This window comes from Trichomonas vaginalis, chromosome IV (genome assembly GCF_026262505.1).
Source record: "Trichomonas vaginalis G3 chromosome IV, whole genome shotgun sequence".
In the NCBI taxonomy this organism is placed as follows: Eukaryota; Parabasalia; order Trichomonadida; family Trichomonadidae; genus Trichomonas; species Trichomonas vaginalis.
In genome coordinates this window covers 5,897,284-5,913,941 of record NC_067206.1, presented here as the reverse complement: position 1 = coordinate 5,913,941, position 16,658 = coordinate 5,897,284, and the positions used below count along the sequence as shown (strand labels likewise).

Below are 16,658 nucleotides of genomic sequence, written 5' to 3'. Positions count from 1 at the left end.
TTTTGATTAAAAATCCATAGATCCGAATAATTTTTTATTTCGAAATGTTCAAAAACGTAAATTTTACGGGCCAATCAAATCTACAGCATGCGAATTAGTTAATGCATGGCGTGAAAACTATTTAATCCTAATAATCAATTTCGGGCATTTGCGATTTTATATCCGATATTTGTTTTAATAGGAAAATTTTATTAAGTTGGATCCAAACAGACAAATCATATTGACTACAATTCAATTTTAAGAGGAAAATTTATAGAAAGGATCGCATTCATTCAATTAGCGATTTTTGGAATTTAAATAATAACCACTTGTCTTTATGCCTTTTCTTTTTACATTCCAAATCATCACATTTCATAGGAGCCATTTGAATTAGATAAAAAAACATTCACAATTTAGCGATCGTTAAGCCATTCAATCTTTTAAAAAATTGAGAGTGACTTTGATCGCGATTTACCATTCTTATTATCAGATATGTTCTGATTAAAAATAAAAAGGAAATTATTGTTTCTCAGAAAATTTTGAGAATCAAATCATAATAAAATAAAGATGCATAACATCCCAGTCAGCTTTATCAATCATGCGAATGCCATAGAAACCATTTGGTGCTTAGATTCTACTAATGCTGACATTATATTAGCTGAAACAATTAAAAATTATGACTCTGGTTACATCAATATTGATCAGATCTTTGAAGCACTAGGATACTTTGCAATATACCACCTCAAAGAGCTTGAAACAATATATAGCTTTTGTACACAGCTTATTAGTAAGTACCAAATAACGAAAATCATGCCTTCAATTAAATCGCATTCACTTAGGTATATATTGAAAGAAAATGGATACACAGATATAAATACCGAAAAATCTATCATGAATGAACATATTTTTGCAATGCGTCAAAATAATCTTCATTTTGCAAAGGATTGGTCTATGCAAGAGATTATCTACGTGTATCCATTCCAATCTATCGAATTTGCGATCCTTAATGATGACATTGACCTCTTCAAAGAGTTTTTCAAATATCCAACTCCACCTCCAGCCAAAATCACTATGATAGACTCGCCATACTATCCAGAACTATCAATTATTGATGCCTGTGCATACTACGGAGCACAGAACTGCTTCTTCTTCCTTCTCGAAAACCATATTAAATTAACAGATAATTCATTCAAGTGTTCCATCATTGGTGGCAATACAAAGATCATCCTTGCATGCGAGAGTAACAAGATAGATAATTCCTTCCTAGATATTGCCATTAATGCTCATCATTTTGCTGTTGCAAAATGGTTAGAAACAAAATATAAATTGATTTTCTCATGGGTATCATGCTCTACAAGTTAAGAAGTGATAGTGAAGTACTAGATAGCCAAAAGAATACTATTATGACAGTTGCAGAAAAAATTCCTGATCAAGATGTTATTAATTATATACGCAGCGCAATTTTGAAGAGGAGAGAAGATCAGAATAAGTTAGATAAGCTCATTAATAACAAAGTTCTCAAGTCGCTGCTCGTACCGGAAACAATTGTATAAGTTATTATTTATATCAGAATTATGCTTTCATATGTTTATAAATATATAGTTTAGAAACTAACTATTCTTTTTATATATAATCGTTGATCTATTGATAAAATTTTATTAATCGCAATTTTATTTAATCGACAACATACTCAAAAATCATTGAATTCATTACTTTCATGATGTGCTTATCATAGTATAGAGATTAATTTCAAAAAACAATAATATAATTTTTTTTTATTCATCAATATCATTATATTCATAGTCTGAATTATTTGTTGAGTGATGCTTCTTACCATGATGGTGATGTTTCTTCTTTTCATGCTTTATTTCCACATTTTCATCTATTTCTGTTGCTTTGAAATCTAATTTTCCTTTGATGTTTTCATTCAAGAGCAACATTTCATACATAGCTGTAAGTGTTGAAGACCCAACAATTCTGTATTCATTTGGTGTGAACATGTTTGGTTCTTTAGTCAAAGTTGAGCCTCCAATTGACATTTCCAATGTGTAAGCAAAAGGAACTTTATATCGATGGTGTAAAGCAACTCTCATTGTTCTGTCGTATGCATGTGGACTTAAAATGTAGGAGTGTGTTGCAGTAAAGTATTGGCATACTTTAGACATCGTTTCTGGAAATACAGGAGATAATTCGGACAAAGGAACTTTATCATTTGTCAAAGTATATGTAAAAGCATTCCAAAGTCCTGCATGGCCATGAAAATCAAGGAAGAAAACGAGTTTTCGTGTTTTTGTAAGTGAATCAATGATATCTAATATAGAACTACCTAATTCTGTCTTGGATTTGGTTTTCCAGACGCGATTATAATCAATTCCATTAAGTCCTGGTCTATAGAATCCACAAACAACACCATCAACATTTACCATCGGGATAATGAGGAATGAATACTCATTTCTCATTTCGTTCGCTTCTTTGTCAGATTTATTAAAGAATTTCTGCAAAAAACCTTCCATTGCATAAGAGGAGCAAGTTTCTCCAGGATGATGGCGAGCAACAATGATAGCAAGGGGTTTTCGACCGCCTGGAATCTGATTCGGATCTTCAGGAAGCTGGGATGAGATTTGATTGTCTGCATCCCAAAAAATCATTGGAATGTTAAGTTTTCCTGGCGAAAAGATGTTTCTTGTTATGTGGACATATGATGGAAGTGTTCTTAAGAAAGATTGTAAATCCGAGTAATTATAAGGATATGTATAGGCAAAATGCATCGAATCTAATTTGTGGACTGTAAATTGGAAAGACATAGTATATTCACGTGGTTTTCCACTTGAGCTGAGCCAGTAATTCAATTGCTCGCCGATTCTTTTCCAACCTATTCCAATTCTCTTATCATTTTCGCTTAAAGCGACAGGTGTAACTCCATGGTGATGGATACCGGTATCTCTATGAAAACCAATGATGACAAAAGTATAAGTTCCAGGCTTGATATTTTCAGCTGAGAAGTAAAACCATTGAGCCGTACGTTTTGGATCAGGTGCAATATGTATTTCGTAAGAATTGTTACCCCTTCTGTAAACTCGATCAAGATTGCCAGATTCAAATTTTCCACCGAATTTAATATCTCCTTCGCTTGGGGCAACGTTATTAGGGTAAATTTGACGCCTTTTATCCAATGATTTAAATGGTTTTAATGGTGAAACTCGCTTTTTTGAAAAATAAAATGTTGGATAATTGAGAGGCGAAACGAGAAGATGAGGCTGTTCCATTCTAATCGATGGAGTAAGTCTAGGAATAGTAGGTTTTTGATTTTTTATCTTTTTAATACCTATCTTTTTATCAGATTTCGAACTCATATTCAAGTTTGAGCAAAAATTTTATTAAAAATGTAAACTGCTTGTTTTTGGTATTTGACACTAATTAAGCAAATAATCAAAAAGACAATGGTTTACAATCTATTCAAAAATTTGATAGAAATTTTTTAGACCTGATATATTTCTTAATATCAAGATTATTATCTATTTTGATAAACGAAAACTGCAAACTTTTGATAAACGACCGGATAATTTTATAACTCTTTCTTCGAAAACGAGCGTGCAAGGCTTTTTATTTAATAGTCACGTCAAACAATACGTGCAAAAGTATCTCTGGATATAAAACTCGATTTTGCTATGAATTTGAAAAAGATCCAAATCCTAAGGTTTTGAACGTTTGTTCAATAAGATGAAATATTACTAAGATATAGAATTGCAGCAAAAAGACAAACATTTAGACAGTTTCACGTGAGTCAGTTCTATTTTTCGAAAAGCATTGAGTCAATTACAGAATAACACATCCTCCTCTGAATTTTCCCAGATTAAGAATCAGAATGATTCTCATCAACCTACTCAGATTGATTTGCAAAAGGAGATGGTTTCACAAGAACGAGATCTGATGAATTCACAATATCAACAATCTCAAATAAATTCACAATACCAACAATCTCAAATGAATTCACAATATCAACAAATTCAGATGAGTCCACAGTATCAACAATCTCAAATGAGTACTCTACCGCCATTTGAAATGATCCATATGCTATTGCTATTTGTTTTTACAATAGAAGATATGTGAATTTTGATTGTTTCATACATATTTCATTAAATTTATTTTTTAATAGGTAATTCAATAGCCGATATAATTTGGATTCAAAAGATTTGTTATATAATGTTGAATTAAAGGGGGAAAAAATAGATGTTTTAAAAAATTATTTTTACTTAGACATCATCAGGTTATTTCATCGTCTGATCGATATTTAAGGATAGGTTCTGATAATTCATCGGGAAGTAATGAGTTTTGTTCGTCAGTTCGAGAATCGTAATCTGATTCGATTTCGAAATGAAAAGGTGGTTTATCAGGTATCTTTCTGATAAAATTATGTTTAGCAAATGCAACTTTGTATGGTCTGGTTTCTTTAAATTCTGGTCGAATTTTGTCTTTGTAACGATCCCAAAGTCCAAGAATATTTGTTTGTATATCTATGAGGTACTTATGAATAGGATCAAATAGATCTTTGATTAATTTATTGAGATAATTTCCGAATATACATGCGAATGGTTCTAAGAAAAATATGGCGAGAACTTTTCTCTTATAAATATGAAAGATATCATCAAGATCCCTTCTTGTTAAATCTGAAAAATCTGCAAACTCTTGTATCATTTTTTCTTTTTCTGCTTCATCTTTAAATTTCGATACATCGAAATGTGTTATCATTCCTTCATAAAACCTCCTAGCATTATAATGCCAATTTAATACATGAATATTTTGAATATGAAAATCGATAAAATCTAACCAATATTTCAAAAATGCGCATTCTACCAAAGCTTCATGATTTGATTCTGGTGAATACGAAGATCTCTCGGAAATTGCCTGAAATAGAATAGTTGTTTCTTCGTTAATTGGATTACAAGGCTTGTAGGATCCAATCATAAGAAAAATTTTGTCACTTTTTAAAGCGAGCTATCGAAACGCAAATCACAATATATACCTTGAACTCATCAGTGAATAAAATCTTGATATTATTGATTGTTCTCTAGATATTTACAATAGTAATTAATCATGTGAAGATAATCCTTAATTTGAACCAGAAATTATTTTAAATTACTAACAATGGATGGTTATCTATATAGAATAATATATTGTTTTTGATAGTAAACTATGACCGATTTAAAATGGTCAAAAGTAAATCACGAAAATATACGAATTTTTGCAGACTTTTCAGAGAATTGAGCTCCCGCTCAATTCTCTGAAAAGTCTGCAAAAATTTAGTAATCTTAAGCCCATTTCAATATAAGCTCCATTTTTAAATGCATTTTAAAAATTGAGCATTGAAAACTGGGTAAAGATTATGAAATTTAGATAGCTAATTTGATTTAATTAAAGATGACGAAAAAAATATTTTTAGTTTTATAGATATAGCGAAGCTGCACGCCGATATAAGCTGAAAACGAGTCTCAAAAAATTAATAATTTTACATCTATTGAATTTTTGGCCATTTACTGTGGTTCGGAAATTTTATGAGATGAGAATATATCTTTAATGTTCCCAAAGATTATAATGCTTTATAAAAATTCTTTCAAAAATCATGTAAGTAACGTGTTTTTGTTATAGACCGAAAATAGATTTTTTCGGTTTTCTCTTCAAATAATTGAAAGAATGATACTATTATAGGTTTATTATATTATATAGCATACAATCATGCTATAGCCGAAAATTATAAGTTTTGAGAAGATTGAATATAACACAAATAAATTTGAATGTAAGTTAAATTGCTTGTTGTTTTTAATAGCTATTTAATGAGAAATCCAATATTGCAAAATTCAAATTGAATGATTGAAAGAACAGAAAAAGTCATTCTTTTCAATTTCGAATATGTTTCATTGTATTTATAATTATATGGCAAATAAGATATTTAAACTTGATTTTTGAAGGAAAATTCACAAAATTGAATAAATTCAAATAATTTTTATTCCAAAATAAACTAGTTATTTGAGTTTAATACTAATTATCTATTCAAACTACAAAGTTTGTAATTTAAAATATTTTGTGAGATCAGATTGAATTAATTCAAGGTTCTTTTCAATTAATATTAATGACCATATTACGCATTTTCGAACATTCTAAACCAAATATATAAAAATGGGAGACGAATGTTAAATTTGCTAGACATGGGGGAGTTGTCTGCAAAGTTTTAGCTCTTATCTCTAACAAAAAATTAATTTTTAAAAAAAAGACCGAATACGTTTCACAGCGAGAAAAAAATAAAAGGCAAGATAGAATTTTCTAGACATGAAGAAGTTGTTTACCGAGTTTTAGCTCTTATCTCTAACAAAAAATTAATTTTTAAAAAAAAGACCGAATACGTTTCACAGCGAGAAAAAATAAAAGGCAAGAGAGAATTTTCTAGACATGAAGAAGTTGTTTACCGAGTTTTAGCTCTTATCTCTAACAAAAAATTAATTTTTAAAAAAAAGACCGAATACGTTTCACAGCGAGAAAAAAATAAAACTGTACACTGATTTTAATTTTCATTTCCAGTCACTTTACTTATTATTTTTTCTTTTTTTCATTTTAATTATAAATTATTTCATAATACGTTTATTTACGTTACCATTTTCTTTATTCTTAAAGGTAACTAAACTCCTTTCGCCGATCCGATTTGCTCCATATTTAAAATATAGCTTGCATATGTAGAAGAAAAGCTAATTTTGAAGTACGCCCGAAATCCACCAACAGGATTTCGAGCTACTAAAAAGGTACTTTTAAATGTGATTTTTTTATAAAAAATTAAATTTATTTTAAGATCAGACTAAAAACTAATTTTATGGAAAATCTATATCGACAAATTTATTACTTATTGGGTATATAGATTTTTTGATTATGGCGATTATGTCTGATATGCTTCCAATAAGCCAAAACACATTTCATACTGATTTCTATAAAAGGTATCTTTATTATAGAAGTGTAAGCTATATCTGTTTGTTTTTTTATTATAACAAATTCAAAATTCTCTTATAAGGATTAGATAAATCTGTATTACTAAATCATTAGCTAAATGAAGGTTCAAATAGAAAGTAAATATCAATTTATATGATACTGAAACCAAATAGTTCTTTTAATAAAAGATAACACTCTGAAAATTATTGAGTATTTGCAAATCTCAAAAATCTATTGGTAAATTTGGCTCAACTTTTAAAATTATAACATCCATATCAAATCATAAAAGCAGACAAAAATTAAAGCCAAACCTATCGGCCAATTTTTTTTGATATTTTGATTTTTGAGGTATACTTTTAAAAGTGGATTTAAAGCACTGATGAAAAAACATTAACTTCTGTCGTTATGATTATTGATTTAGACAATAATGATTTTAATCTTTGATTATCAAAACACTAAAGTCATCTTTTTAACATTTGCTTGGTAGCATTAACTCAAGTCTAAAGTACTATTTTATGTGGCACTCTTAGAATTTTTGTATTCATTGTACACGCTGAAATAGTACCATTAAAGTTATGGCGGACTTTCAAAAAATAGTTTGGGCACCTTTTTATTCTTTTGAATTCCATACTAGACACTTATAGAATATTTTGATTGTTAACGTACTTCATTAGAATGAATCCTTACAAAGGGTATGTCGATCGAATTTACCTAATTGGTATTTCCAATCAGATTGAAGAAGGTAAAATGACATGGGAAGAAGCTTGCACCCATGTTCCCATCGCCCCAACCCTTCAATCAAATGATTTAAAATATTTAGATGTTTCAAAATCTTTTTTACAAAATCAATTTAGCTTACAGAATATCCCATTGCCTAAAGGCAAGAAAGGTCGTAGGGTCAATCCCTACGACCAAATCAAAGCTCTTGCTGTGATACATGACACTGGGCCTTTCCTGTGGTCAAACAAAACAACGGAAACGTTTGAAATTACAACAAATTGATGTATCTTATAGAGAAGTACGCAGATACTTCAAAGAAAATCATTTCACCAAGACGCGATTAGAGCATGCCGGGCCAGAAGCAGCAGTAAGATATTGGCGCTTTCACCCAATCTTATCTGGCACGCAGATGTTCATTATTTTGGGTGTCGTGGCCAGTATTTATGGCATAATCGACGATTTTAGCCGCAAAGTCCTAGCGTGTATACAAATACCAGATATGCTGGCAGCACGATAGCGAACGTTGCGGCTTCCGCCTTCATTGAATTTGGCGCCCCTTATTGTTTCTGGACCGACAACGGTTCAGAAAATAGGGGCGCCTTTCAAGATCTACTTGATCTTTGGGGCGTCCAATGGGCATACAGACTCTCATTCTCCCTACCAAAATGGGAAGATTGAGAGATTCTGGCCGACATTGGAGCGCTGCCAAAGCATTCAGGCTATTCCTGCCTTTATTTGGAGTAAATAATAACACACCGCATGAAGATCTCCCAATTAATCCATTAACTGGAACAAATTACACGCCAAATCAAATGTATCAGCTGAAACCGAAATACACAAATGCAGATACAGAAAGGTGTTGTGGCAAATATGGGATACAGATACAGGCATGACCGCTGTTGACACATTCAAGCGTAATAATAAACATAATTTTTTAATTTCATTTTTAACAAGTTTTTTTAAATGTATGTAATGAATAATTCATTAGAATATGAGAATGCACATTGTAACAGAATAGAACAATTACCAAATTTTTTTTTGAAATTAAAAAATAAAAGTAAAAAGTATAAAGTAATCTAACCAAAAAAGATATTTAAAAGAATTTTGGAAAAAAACAGAATAAGGATAATGATATTATTTTAGATACACAATCGATGTACTGAAGAATAATCCGGTAAAATGATGATATAAAATTAGATTATTTACAAGTAGCTAAAAGAATAAAACTATAATATAAAATAAATGAAGTTTAATGAAACAATAAGGTTAAATAAATAATAAAGATTTTTATTTTATATCAGTATTGAGAAGTAAGTAACAGCTGACACTTGGTAGACAACTTCTTTATGTCTAGATAATTCTATCTTGCCTTTATTTTTTTCTCGCTGTAAACGTATTCGGTCTTTTTTTTAAAAATTAATTTTTGTTAGAGATAAGAGCTAAACTCGGTAAACAACTTCTTCATGTCTAGAAAATTCTATCTTGCCTTTATTTTTTTCTCGCTGTGAAACGTATTCGGTTTTTTTTTTAAAAAATTAATTTTTTGTTAGAGATAAGAGCTAAAAACTTTGCAGACAACTCCCCCATGTCTAGCAAATTTAACATTCGTCTCCCATTTTTATATATTTGGTTTAGAATGTTCGAAAATGCGTAATATGGTCATTAATATTAATTGAAAAGAACCTTGAATTAATTCAATCTGATCTCACAAAATATTTTTAAATTACAAACTTTGTAGTTTGAATAGATAATTAGTATTAAACTCAAATAACTAGTTTATTTTGGAATAAAAATTATTTGAATTTATTCAATTTTGTGAATTTTCCTTCAAAAATCAAGTTTAAATATCTTATTTGCCATATAATTATAAATACAATGAAACATATTCGAAATTGAAAAGAATGACTTTTTCTGTTCTTTCAATCATTCAATTTGAATTTTGCAATATTGGATTTCTCATTAAATAGCTATTAAAAACAACAAGCAATTTAACTTACATTCAAATTTATTTGTGTTATATTCAATCTTCTCAAAACTTATAATTTTCGGCTATAGCATGATTGTATGCTATATAATATAATAAACCTATAATAGTATCATTCTTTCAATTATTTGAAGAGAAAACCGAAAAAATCTATTTTCGGTCTATAACATAAGTAACGTGTTTTTAATATTTTGAATGACATTTTAACTATTATTAATCCTTAGATCACAATGAATACATTTAAATTGTGCAAATATGGTCCATCGTATTTCTATCAATTTTATTACGGACAATTTATGTCATCACATTATTAAATATTAATATATATCCATACACCATTATATTACGGTCGAAAAATTCTATACTATTCAAAATTTTTTATATTATTCTATAAAACCATGCGGTTATTTTATATTTAATTCAATTTGCTTAATGTTTATTGCAGACGGCGACTTTTATTCAGCTAATCTTGATCAGTATGCTAGAGATCAGCATATACAACTCCCTCCTTTATATACCAAAGCACAACGTGTACCTAACCACGAAAAAGGGGGTCATTATTGATTTTGTAATTTAATCGTCGTCCTTATCGATTTTGTAATTTAATCGTTATCGTCTTTTTTTAAACGTGCATTTTTTGCTTTCGGAGCTATTGAACATACATTGGCCCTTACCAGCAATTGAAAACTATTTTTCATTATCAACAATTACATTACTCCGAGTTATTCATCAATCAATGAAAATCGATATATAGTCCACTTTCAATTTACAATATTGGCAAGTCCAATTTCACTTGGCATATTTAACTCATATAGAAAAACCAGTGGAATCGGCAAAATTATCTTTAATTCCATACATAAGAAAAAAAATTATAAAGTTCTTCAATAATAGCAAACTAATAGTTAAATAGATTTACAAGTATCGCCCATCTACTTTTGATATAATTCACATATTAAATGTAGAAAACTGGTTTAAAATAAATATTTCAAAAGTTCGAAAACGATTTATGAAAAAATAACGTGATGACATTTACTAAATTTGCTCTGTATTAAAGTATCGATGATAGAAAGAGCATATTTTTGTAAATATTTCAAAAATATTTAAAAGTCGGAGAAATTGTATTGTAATGTACTATAATTATGTTACAAATCCGATTCAATACTAATCCTTCGCTATTGAAGTTGTTTTGAGAAGGATATTCTCTAAATTCTTGATAAATCTTTAAAATCTAGAGTAATCGTTTTGTAAACTTAACAAAACTAAAATGTATACCAATAGATTGCATTTTCTACGTTTTCAAAGTGAGAGAGTGTAAATTCTTTTTTTTATCCTATTAAGGTTTTTTAAAATTTAATTAACTTAATTTATATGATCTGAAATCTATGACAAGTTAATATGGAGAATTCTTTCAACCCAATTTCAATTTATTGAATTTTCTATTCGAATTCAAAAAATTTTCCCAAGAAGAAAAAATAATTAGGAAATTTAATATGTTAATACATAAAATATTTTTATTATTCAAAGAATTCAATTTTCTATTGGATCAAGAAACTTGTGTTAAAGTTCGTATTTTAAGATAACTATACTTTTAGAAGCTGTTTTATTTTTTTCACCGGGATTTTATTAATTTAATTCTTTCAAAATTTGAATCTTATTGTATATCACCGGACTATGATCATAATAGAGTTGCAATCTCTAATTATAGCCACATTAGTACTCGTGGGTCGATATATCATGGGAGATACAAAATTATTTGAATTTTCTTTTTATTTTTTTTAAAATATTAAAAAAAGTAAATAAATAACTAACAACAACACAGCATCACTTTTCGTAAAATGCTTTAATCCTAGTCCTTTTTCCCTTAATTTTTCAATCTCCCAGGTTGAAATTTATTCCGGGAATTTTTAAAGATGCTTGGTCAACATAAAATTTCATTAAATCTTCCACAGGAGTCATAAACTCTGAACATTTGAAGCGAGCATGAACTGCATCATTCAAATTTTTAAGAAGAATTTTGTTCGAAAAGTGATTCATACGGCGATTACATGAATACAAGGTAATCCGTATAATTCGATGTGCTTACATGTGCATGAATATTGTGAATCTGACATAATTTTTACGCAATATGTATAGCGACCAAAAGTTGCATAATATAATTCTTGAATTGGATCATATAATACCGAGCTAAACATATCTGAATGTTTCAAAGTTTCATTTAGATTTTTGATAATATTATCTGATTTAAAATCACCTGTTAAAACATTTTTAACAAGATTGAATTCATGTTCAATGAGACGGATAATTAGTTCGGCGGGTTCATATGTATCCCATTTATCTTTAATTTCGGCATTAAGGGATTCAATAAGAGATGTTGTGAGTATGCCAGCGGTGTAGTCAGCGAATCCTTCAAATGGGTTAATATTATCTAAGTACTTAAAGAGATCCTGATTATTTTCGCGGTTTGGATATTCCTCTTGTAAACGAGTTTCTAACTTTTTAATCAAGTCAATTCGTTTTTGAGGATGGTCTGCGTAAGCGACTTCAACAATTTCGGAATAGACATTGATGTATTCCCTTTTTGTTGCAAAATGACGTAAGCAAAATTTATGATCGCAAGAAAAGCCTGATTCTCTAACAGCAGCTATAATTGCCGGACCTTGATCGGAATAAATATTCTTGAATCTGCTTGGTGGAATAAAAGATTTCAATTTAGTGAGCATATCCTTAATTGTTAGTTAGTATCCCTATCATGGGTACTGAGGCACTGCGCGCCTCCTTACCCATTATATGTGAATTTGACACTTTACAAAACCGTTAACGTATATTTTACAACACAAACGACAACACTAACTTAACCTTAAATATTTACAAAGCCGCCAACCACTTCACCTCACTAATGTAAAAAATAAACGTTCTCACTTACAAAAGTATTGCAACTCCTCCCATTGCTGTGCTTCACATAACAGCTCATAATCTTCTGACTCACTTTCTTCTTCATATAGGTCAAAGTCACTGTCAAAATAAATGTTAGTAAGTTTTGACAAAGCTAATGAAACACGCTTACCGTTTGTATCTATTGCTTTTATATATCTCCCATTATGTTTGTTGTCATAAACGCTCAAACTAACTTTACCCTTTCTCCCTCGTATCTGATAGAATGTATTTTCACGAGGAACGAAGAACAAATTCTTGAACTCATGACCGTTGTAATTTGTTATCTCAATAGTTTTCGTCATTTATATAAAAATAAAATAAAAATAAAATAAAAAATAAACTTAAAAATTAATGATATCACCACCCTCACACGTATGAAAACATAGCACAAAAATAAATTTAGGTGAAGTGGTGAGATCTCACCTCTTTTTTTCACCCTGTTGAATTCATTGCTTTATAACTCTCTTCCTTGGTTTCTTTTTAGTTGCTTTCTTCACGTCTGTCTCCAACTTGACTGTCTTTCTTCTTCGTCCGTAATGATACCAGTTACTTCCACCAGTCAATGGGTCAAATGGTCTTTCGTAAGGGTTTCCATACATTCCATAGGGACCATACGGAAGAACTACTGGTGGAGAAGAAACATTTTCTTTAGTTCCATCGAATCTATTTAAATGCATTGTTTCACCTTTCATCTGGTCATTAAAGTCTTTTGCGTGTTTTGCAAACTCATCGTCCTTTCCTAAAGCATTTTCTGACTCAGTCGCAACCAAATTGGATGCTTTATTTATGAGCCCTATTTTATTTAATCTTAACTTCTTTGCAACCCAACCTCCAATCTTCCCTTTATTTGCATCTAATGTCTTCGAAACCCTTCCTCCACTCATTTTATTTACTGCGTCATAAGCTCCAAGTGCTTTTGCTCCAAATGCTAATGCTTTTGTTCCCATTGCGCCTAAAGCTGCCCAAGCTACCATTTACACCATATTAAAATCACCTCTCTTCAATATTATCTCATAAAAGTTCTCGTTACTGGAGAAAGTCAATGAAACATAAGCGTTCTCACGGGCTTCGCCCTCACCACTTTGCGGTCTATCTAACTTCTTTCTTATCTCATCTATACGCTTCAAAATGTCTGAACAATTGCTAACATCTTCTACAACAGTTATTTCATCATGAATGACCTTCAAGAACAAGCTCATTTAATATGCTATTAAAATCATCTCAATAATGAGTCCATCCTTTCCATCTTTAGGTAGCACAACATCTTTCATTGAAGAAGGTTCGACAAGTCTTATGTTAAACTTACTGACAAAGTTTGTTATACTATAATGCTTCGGCGGCGAATACATGTAGTTTGAAAGACATAATATAGATTCTTCAGCAAATTCACTTATACTGGATTTTATAACAATGTTCTCACGAGACCAAATACCACCAATTGACAATCTTGTAAGCAATCCTGCTGAACCTTCTACTGTAAACGTCGATGGTAACATTCCACGAAGGTCATCTATTGACATCTTTGAGTCACTGAATTTAAATATTTTCTTAAAGCAATCGTCATTATCTAACCATGCAATAGCTTTGAAGTTTTCATTCGAATATACATCTGCTTCATTAAATGTAAAACCCGACTTCTTTGCAGAGACGACTTTAAAATCTATTGAGTTTGTTTCAAAATTATATGCTATGGTAACTTCTGAAGGTAATGGATGTCCTTCCGCAGTCAGTTGTTCTCTCACTACCGTTTGAAGCTTTGTATTAAAAACTTTCATGTCATCTCCTGTATCTAAGTTCACATACACAGCAACAGGAAAACTATCTTGCTTCTTTGTTTCATCATTATACCTCAAAACATTAAAGTTCTTCAATAATATTGTTCTTCCTGCTGGAATACTTCGAACCTGTCTGATTTCAATAGCTTTCTCACCTCCTACATACTCTACCCAGTGTCTTGGATATTCATAAGTATACTGACTTTCTTGAATTTTGGTTGGTTTCTTGAAAAAAGAGACCATATAGAGATGAAAGCACACTGACAAATGACCAGAAAGCCATTTTGGAAGCTCTTAAGCAAACAGGAAACCCAGCACTTATAGAAAGCTTTTGGAAAGATAATGGTGAAAAGAAGTTTTATAAGAAGAGAAGCGGTCAGTTCTGGAAGTATCTTTGCACATTACCTATAAATCTTGAGCGCTACCAAATCTTCAATGAATTGAACAAAAGAACTGCAGCACTTATGACAGAAGACAATTGTTTCGTTTATGCTTGCATTCAGGCTGGAGTAGATGGAGAGACTATTGACCACATGAGAGAAGTCATTCGTGTTAGAGACTTTCCTCAAAGTAAAGTACAAGAAATTTCTGACGCAACAGGTATAGCATTTAATGTTACCATTGGCTACTTCAATGACTCAAGACATAATGAAATAAAGAGATATATACCAAAAGAATGTGAAACTGTTCGAACTATTGACTTACTTCTTGTTGAAGACCACTACATGCTAAACGAAAGATTACCAATGACAACATATTTCGTCAGAAATTACAAAGAAATTCTCAAAGTTTGTGGTGGAATGAACATTGAGAAACAAATGAAGATTTATACAAAGAGAGAAGATAAATATGTAGTTCGTTATGATAGAACAACACCGTTATGGGATGTTATGAAAACATTGTGGGAGTGCAAATATTTCGAACCTATTTCTTATGGAGAACTTTTCACATATACGACTGACTTATATAAACAGAACCTTGCACCATTTAAAGATTTGACATATGCTCCAAAGTATTGTGTACAACTGAAGATGAAAGCTGAGCCAAAAGAAGTAAATAAAAATAAGTGCAAGTTCATTCCTGAGCACGTTTTCTTTGCTGACTTTGAGTGTAGCACTGATGGAGTTCATAAAGCTTTTAACATTTGTTATGACAGTGAAGATGGTTCAGTGAGTGAAAGCATTTGGGGTCAGAACTGTGCAACAGAATTTTTGGAACGACTTCCTGACAAGAGTTTAATATATTTCCATAACCTCAGTTATGATATAAACTTCATCTTAAGACACATGACAGAAGTGAAAGGAACTCCCATCATTAAAGGTTCACGAACAATGCAAATAACTGGCTTATATAAAGGAAGGGCAATTATTATAAAAGACTCTTACAGTGTTATAAATAAGAAGCTTAAACTATTTCCTGAAATGTTTCATTTGCAGTGTGGTGAAAAGGAAGTATTTCCATATAACTACTACAGCAGTGTTTTGTTAGCAAATGACAACAGAACTGGTGTCATTTGTGAAGCATGTAAGTTTATCCGGGATGCAGATACATTCATGAAAAACATAGATTCCATCGAAAACTGCAGAATAGATGAAAACCACTTCGACTTAGAAAAGTATAGCACATTTTATTGCAAACAAGATGTAAGAATTTTAAGAGAAGGTTTTGTTAAGTTCCGCAATGACATATTGAAAGAATTTGATTTAAACGTTTATGACTACGTTAGTATTTGTTCAATTGCTAACAAATTATTTGAGAACAGAGTGTACTTCCCGAATGGAAATTTATATGACCTCTCAAATAAACCAAGAGAATTTATTTCACGCTGTATTCAAGGTGGAAGATGTATGTTGTCAGATAACATTAAACAAAAGAGCGAAAAGAAACTCATTGCTGATTTCGACGCTGTTTCATTATATCCATCAGCTATAGCAAGACTTTATACTTTAGAAGGTATACCGAAAGTATTGAAGAAAGAAATGTTAAGCACAGAGTATCTCATGAGACATTTATTCGATGACGACCAAAAGGAACCCATTGGTGAAAAGTTTATGTCCGGCTTCTTTGTTCTCATTAAGATAACAGAGATTGGAATACATAGACACTTTCCTTTAATAGTTTGTGACCCTGAACTAAATCCAGAACTTAACGTTCCCAGAAGTTCAAACACTTGCTGTTTAATGTATGTTGACCATATAACATTACAAGACTTCATAAAATATCAAGGTGTCAAATGTTAAGTGTTGCAAGGATAGGAGGAAGAGATAATATTTCACAGTGGGCAAAAGTTAAAG

At 30.7% G+C, this 16,658-nt stretch overlaps 6 protein-coding genes across 6 annotated transcripts, besides 13 other annotated features; 2 read left to right on the top strand and 4 right to left on the bottom strand.

Annotated features, from left to right (window-relative positions):
- Nucleotides 1-470: 470 nt before the first annotated feature.
- Nucleotides 471-1,561, top strand: TVAGG3_0037990 (spectrin binding; the record flags this gene model as incomplete). The annotated part of the gene is made up of 1 exon (XM_001313989.1): nucleotides 547-1,341. The coding sequence occupies one exon, from the start codon at nucleotides 547-549 to the stop codon at nucleotides 1,339-1,341; it is 795 nt and encodes a 264-aa protein (XP_001313994.1).
- Nucleotides 1,562-1,749: 188 nt separating this feature from the next.
- Nucleotides 1,750-3,533, bottom strand: TVAGG3_0037980 (protein deglutamylation; the record flags this gene model as incomplete). The annotated part of the gene is made up of 1 exon (XM_001313990.1): nucleotides 1,755-3,332. One exon carries the CDS (start codon nucleotides 3,330-3,332, stop codon nucleotides 1,755-1,757), a length of 1,578 nt encoding a protein of 525 aa, XP_001313995.1.
- Nucleotides 3,534-4,242: 709 nt separating this feature from the next.
- Nucleotides 4,243-4,728, bottom strand: TVAGG3_0037970 (uncharacterized protein; the record flags this gene model as incomplete). The annotated part of the gene is made up of 1 exon (XM_001313991.1): nucleotides 4,243-4,728. The coding sequence occupies one exon, from the start codon at nucleotides 4,726-4,728 to the stop codon at nucleotides 4,243-4,245; it is 486 nt and encodes a 161-aa protein (XP_001313996.1).
- An 890-nt stretch (nucleotides 4,729-5,618) lies between these two features.
- Nucleotides 5,619-6,458: a mobile genetic element.
- Nucleotides 5,619-6,458: a terminal%2Cinverted (terminal inverted repeat of Banshee-A1 transposon ID:TVAGG3_0037960).
- Nucleotides 6,459-6,641: 183 nt separating this feature from the next.
- Nucleotides 6,642-7,561: a mobile genetic element.
- Nucleotides 7,562-8,852: 1,291 nt separating this feature from the next.
- Nucleotides 8,853-8,880: a mobile genetic element.
- Nucleotides 8,853-8,880: a terminal%2Cinverted (terminal inverted repeat of ISTv1 transposon ID:TVAGG3_0037940).
- Nucleotides 8,881-8,985: 105 nt separating this feature from the next.
- Nucleotides 8,986-9,822: a mobile genetic element.
- Nucleotides 8,986-9,822: a terminal%2Cinverted (terminal inverted repeat of Banshee-A1 transposon ID:TVAGG3_0037930).
- A 384-nt stretch (nucleotides 9,823-10,206) lies between these two features.
- Nucleotides 10,207-10,292: a terminal%2Cinverted (terminal inverted repeat of MuDR-N2_TV transposon ID:TVAGG3_0037920).
- Nucleotides 10,207-10,316: a mobile genetic element.
- A 1,083-nt stretch (nucleotides 10,317-11,399) lies between these two features.
- Nucleotides 11,400-11,431: a terminal%2Cinverted (terminal inverted repeat of rnd_1_family_319/TvMULE1 transposon ID:TVAGG3_0037910).
- Nucleotides 11,400-12,389: a mobile genetic element.
- A 402-nt stretch (nucleotides 12,390-12,791) lies between these two features.
- Nucleotides 12,792-13,035: a terminal%2Cinverted (terminal inverted repeat of Maverick-1B transposon ID:TVAGG3_0037740).
- Nucleotides 12,792-16,658: part of a mobile genetic element that runs on past the window's edge.
- On the bottom strand, nucleotides 13,036-13,563 carry TVAGG3_0037900 (protein of unknown function, DUF4107 family; the record flags this gene model as incomplete). The annotated part of the gene is made up of 1 exon (XM_001294150.1): nucleotides 13,036-13,563. One exon carries the CDS (start codon nucleotides 13,561-13,563, stop codon nucleotides 13,036-13,038), a length of 528 nt encoding a protein of 175 aa, XP_001294151.1.
- On the bottom strand, nucleotides 13,789-14,607 carry TVAGG3_0037890 (uncharacterized protein; the record flags this gene model as incomplete). Its single annotated transcript, XM_051220656.1, has 1 exon — nucleotides 13,789-14,607. One exon carries the CDS (start codon nucleotides 14,605-14,607, stop codon nucleotides 13,789-13,791), a length of 819 nt encoding a protein of 272 aa, XP_051105642.1.
- On the top strand, nucleotides 14,829-16,604 carry TVAGG3_0037880 (organellar and viral DNA polymerase type B; the record flags this gene model as incomplete). The annotated part of the gene is made up of 1 exon (XM_051220655.1): nucleotides 14,829-16,604. One exon carries the CDS (start codon nucleotides 14,829-14,831, stop codon nucleotides 16,602-16,604), a length of 1,776 nt encoding a protein of 591 aa, XP_051105641.1.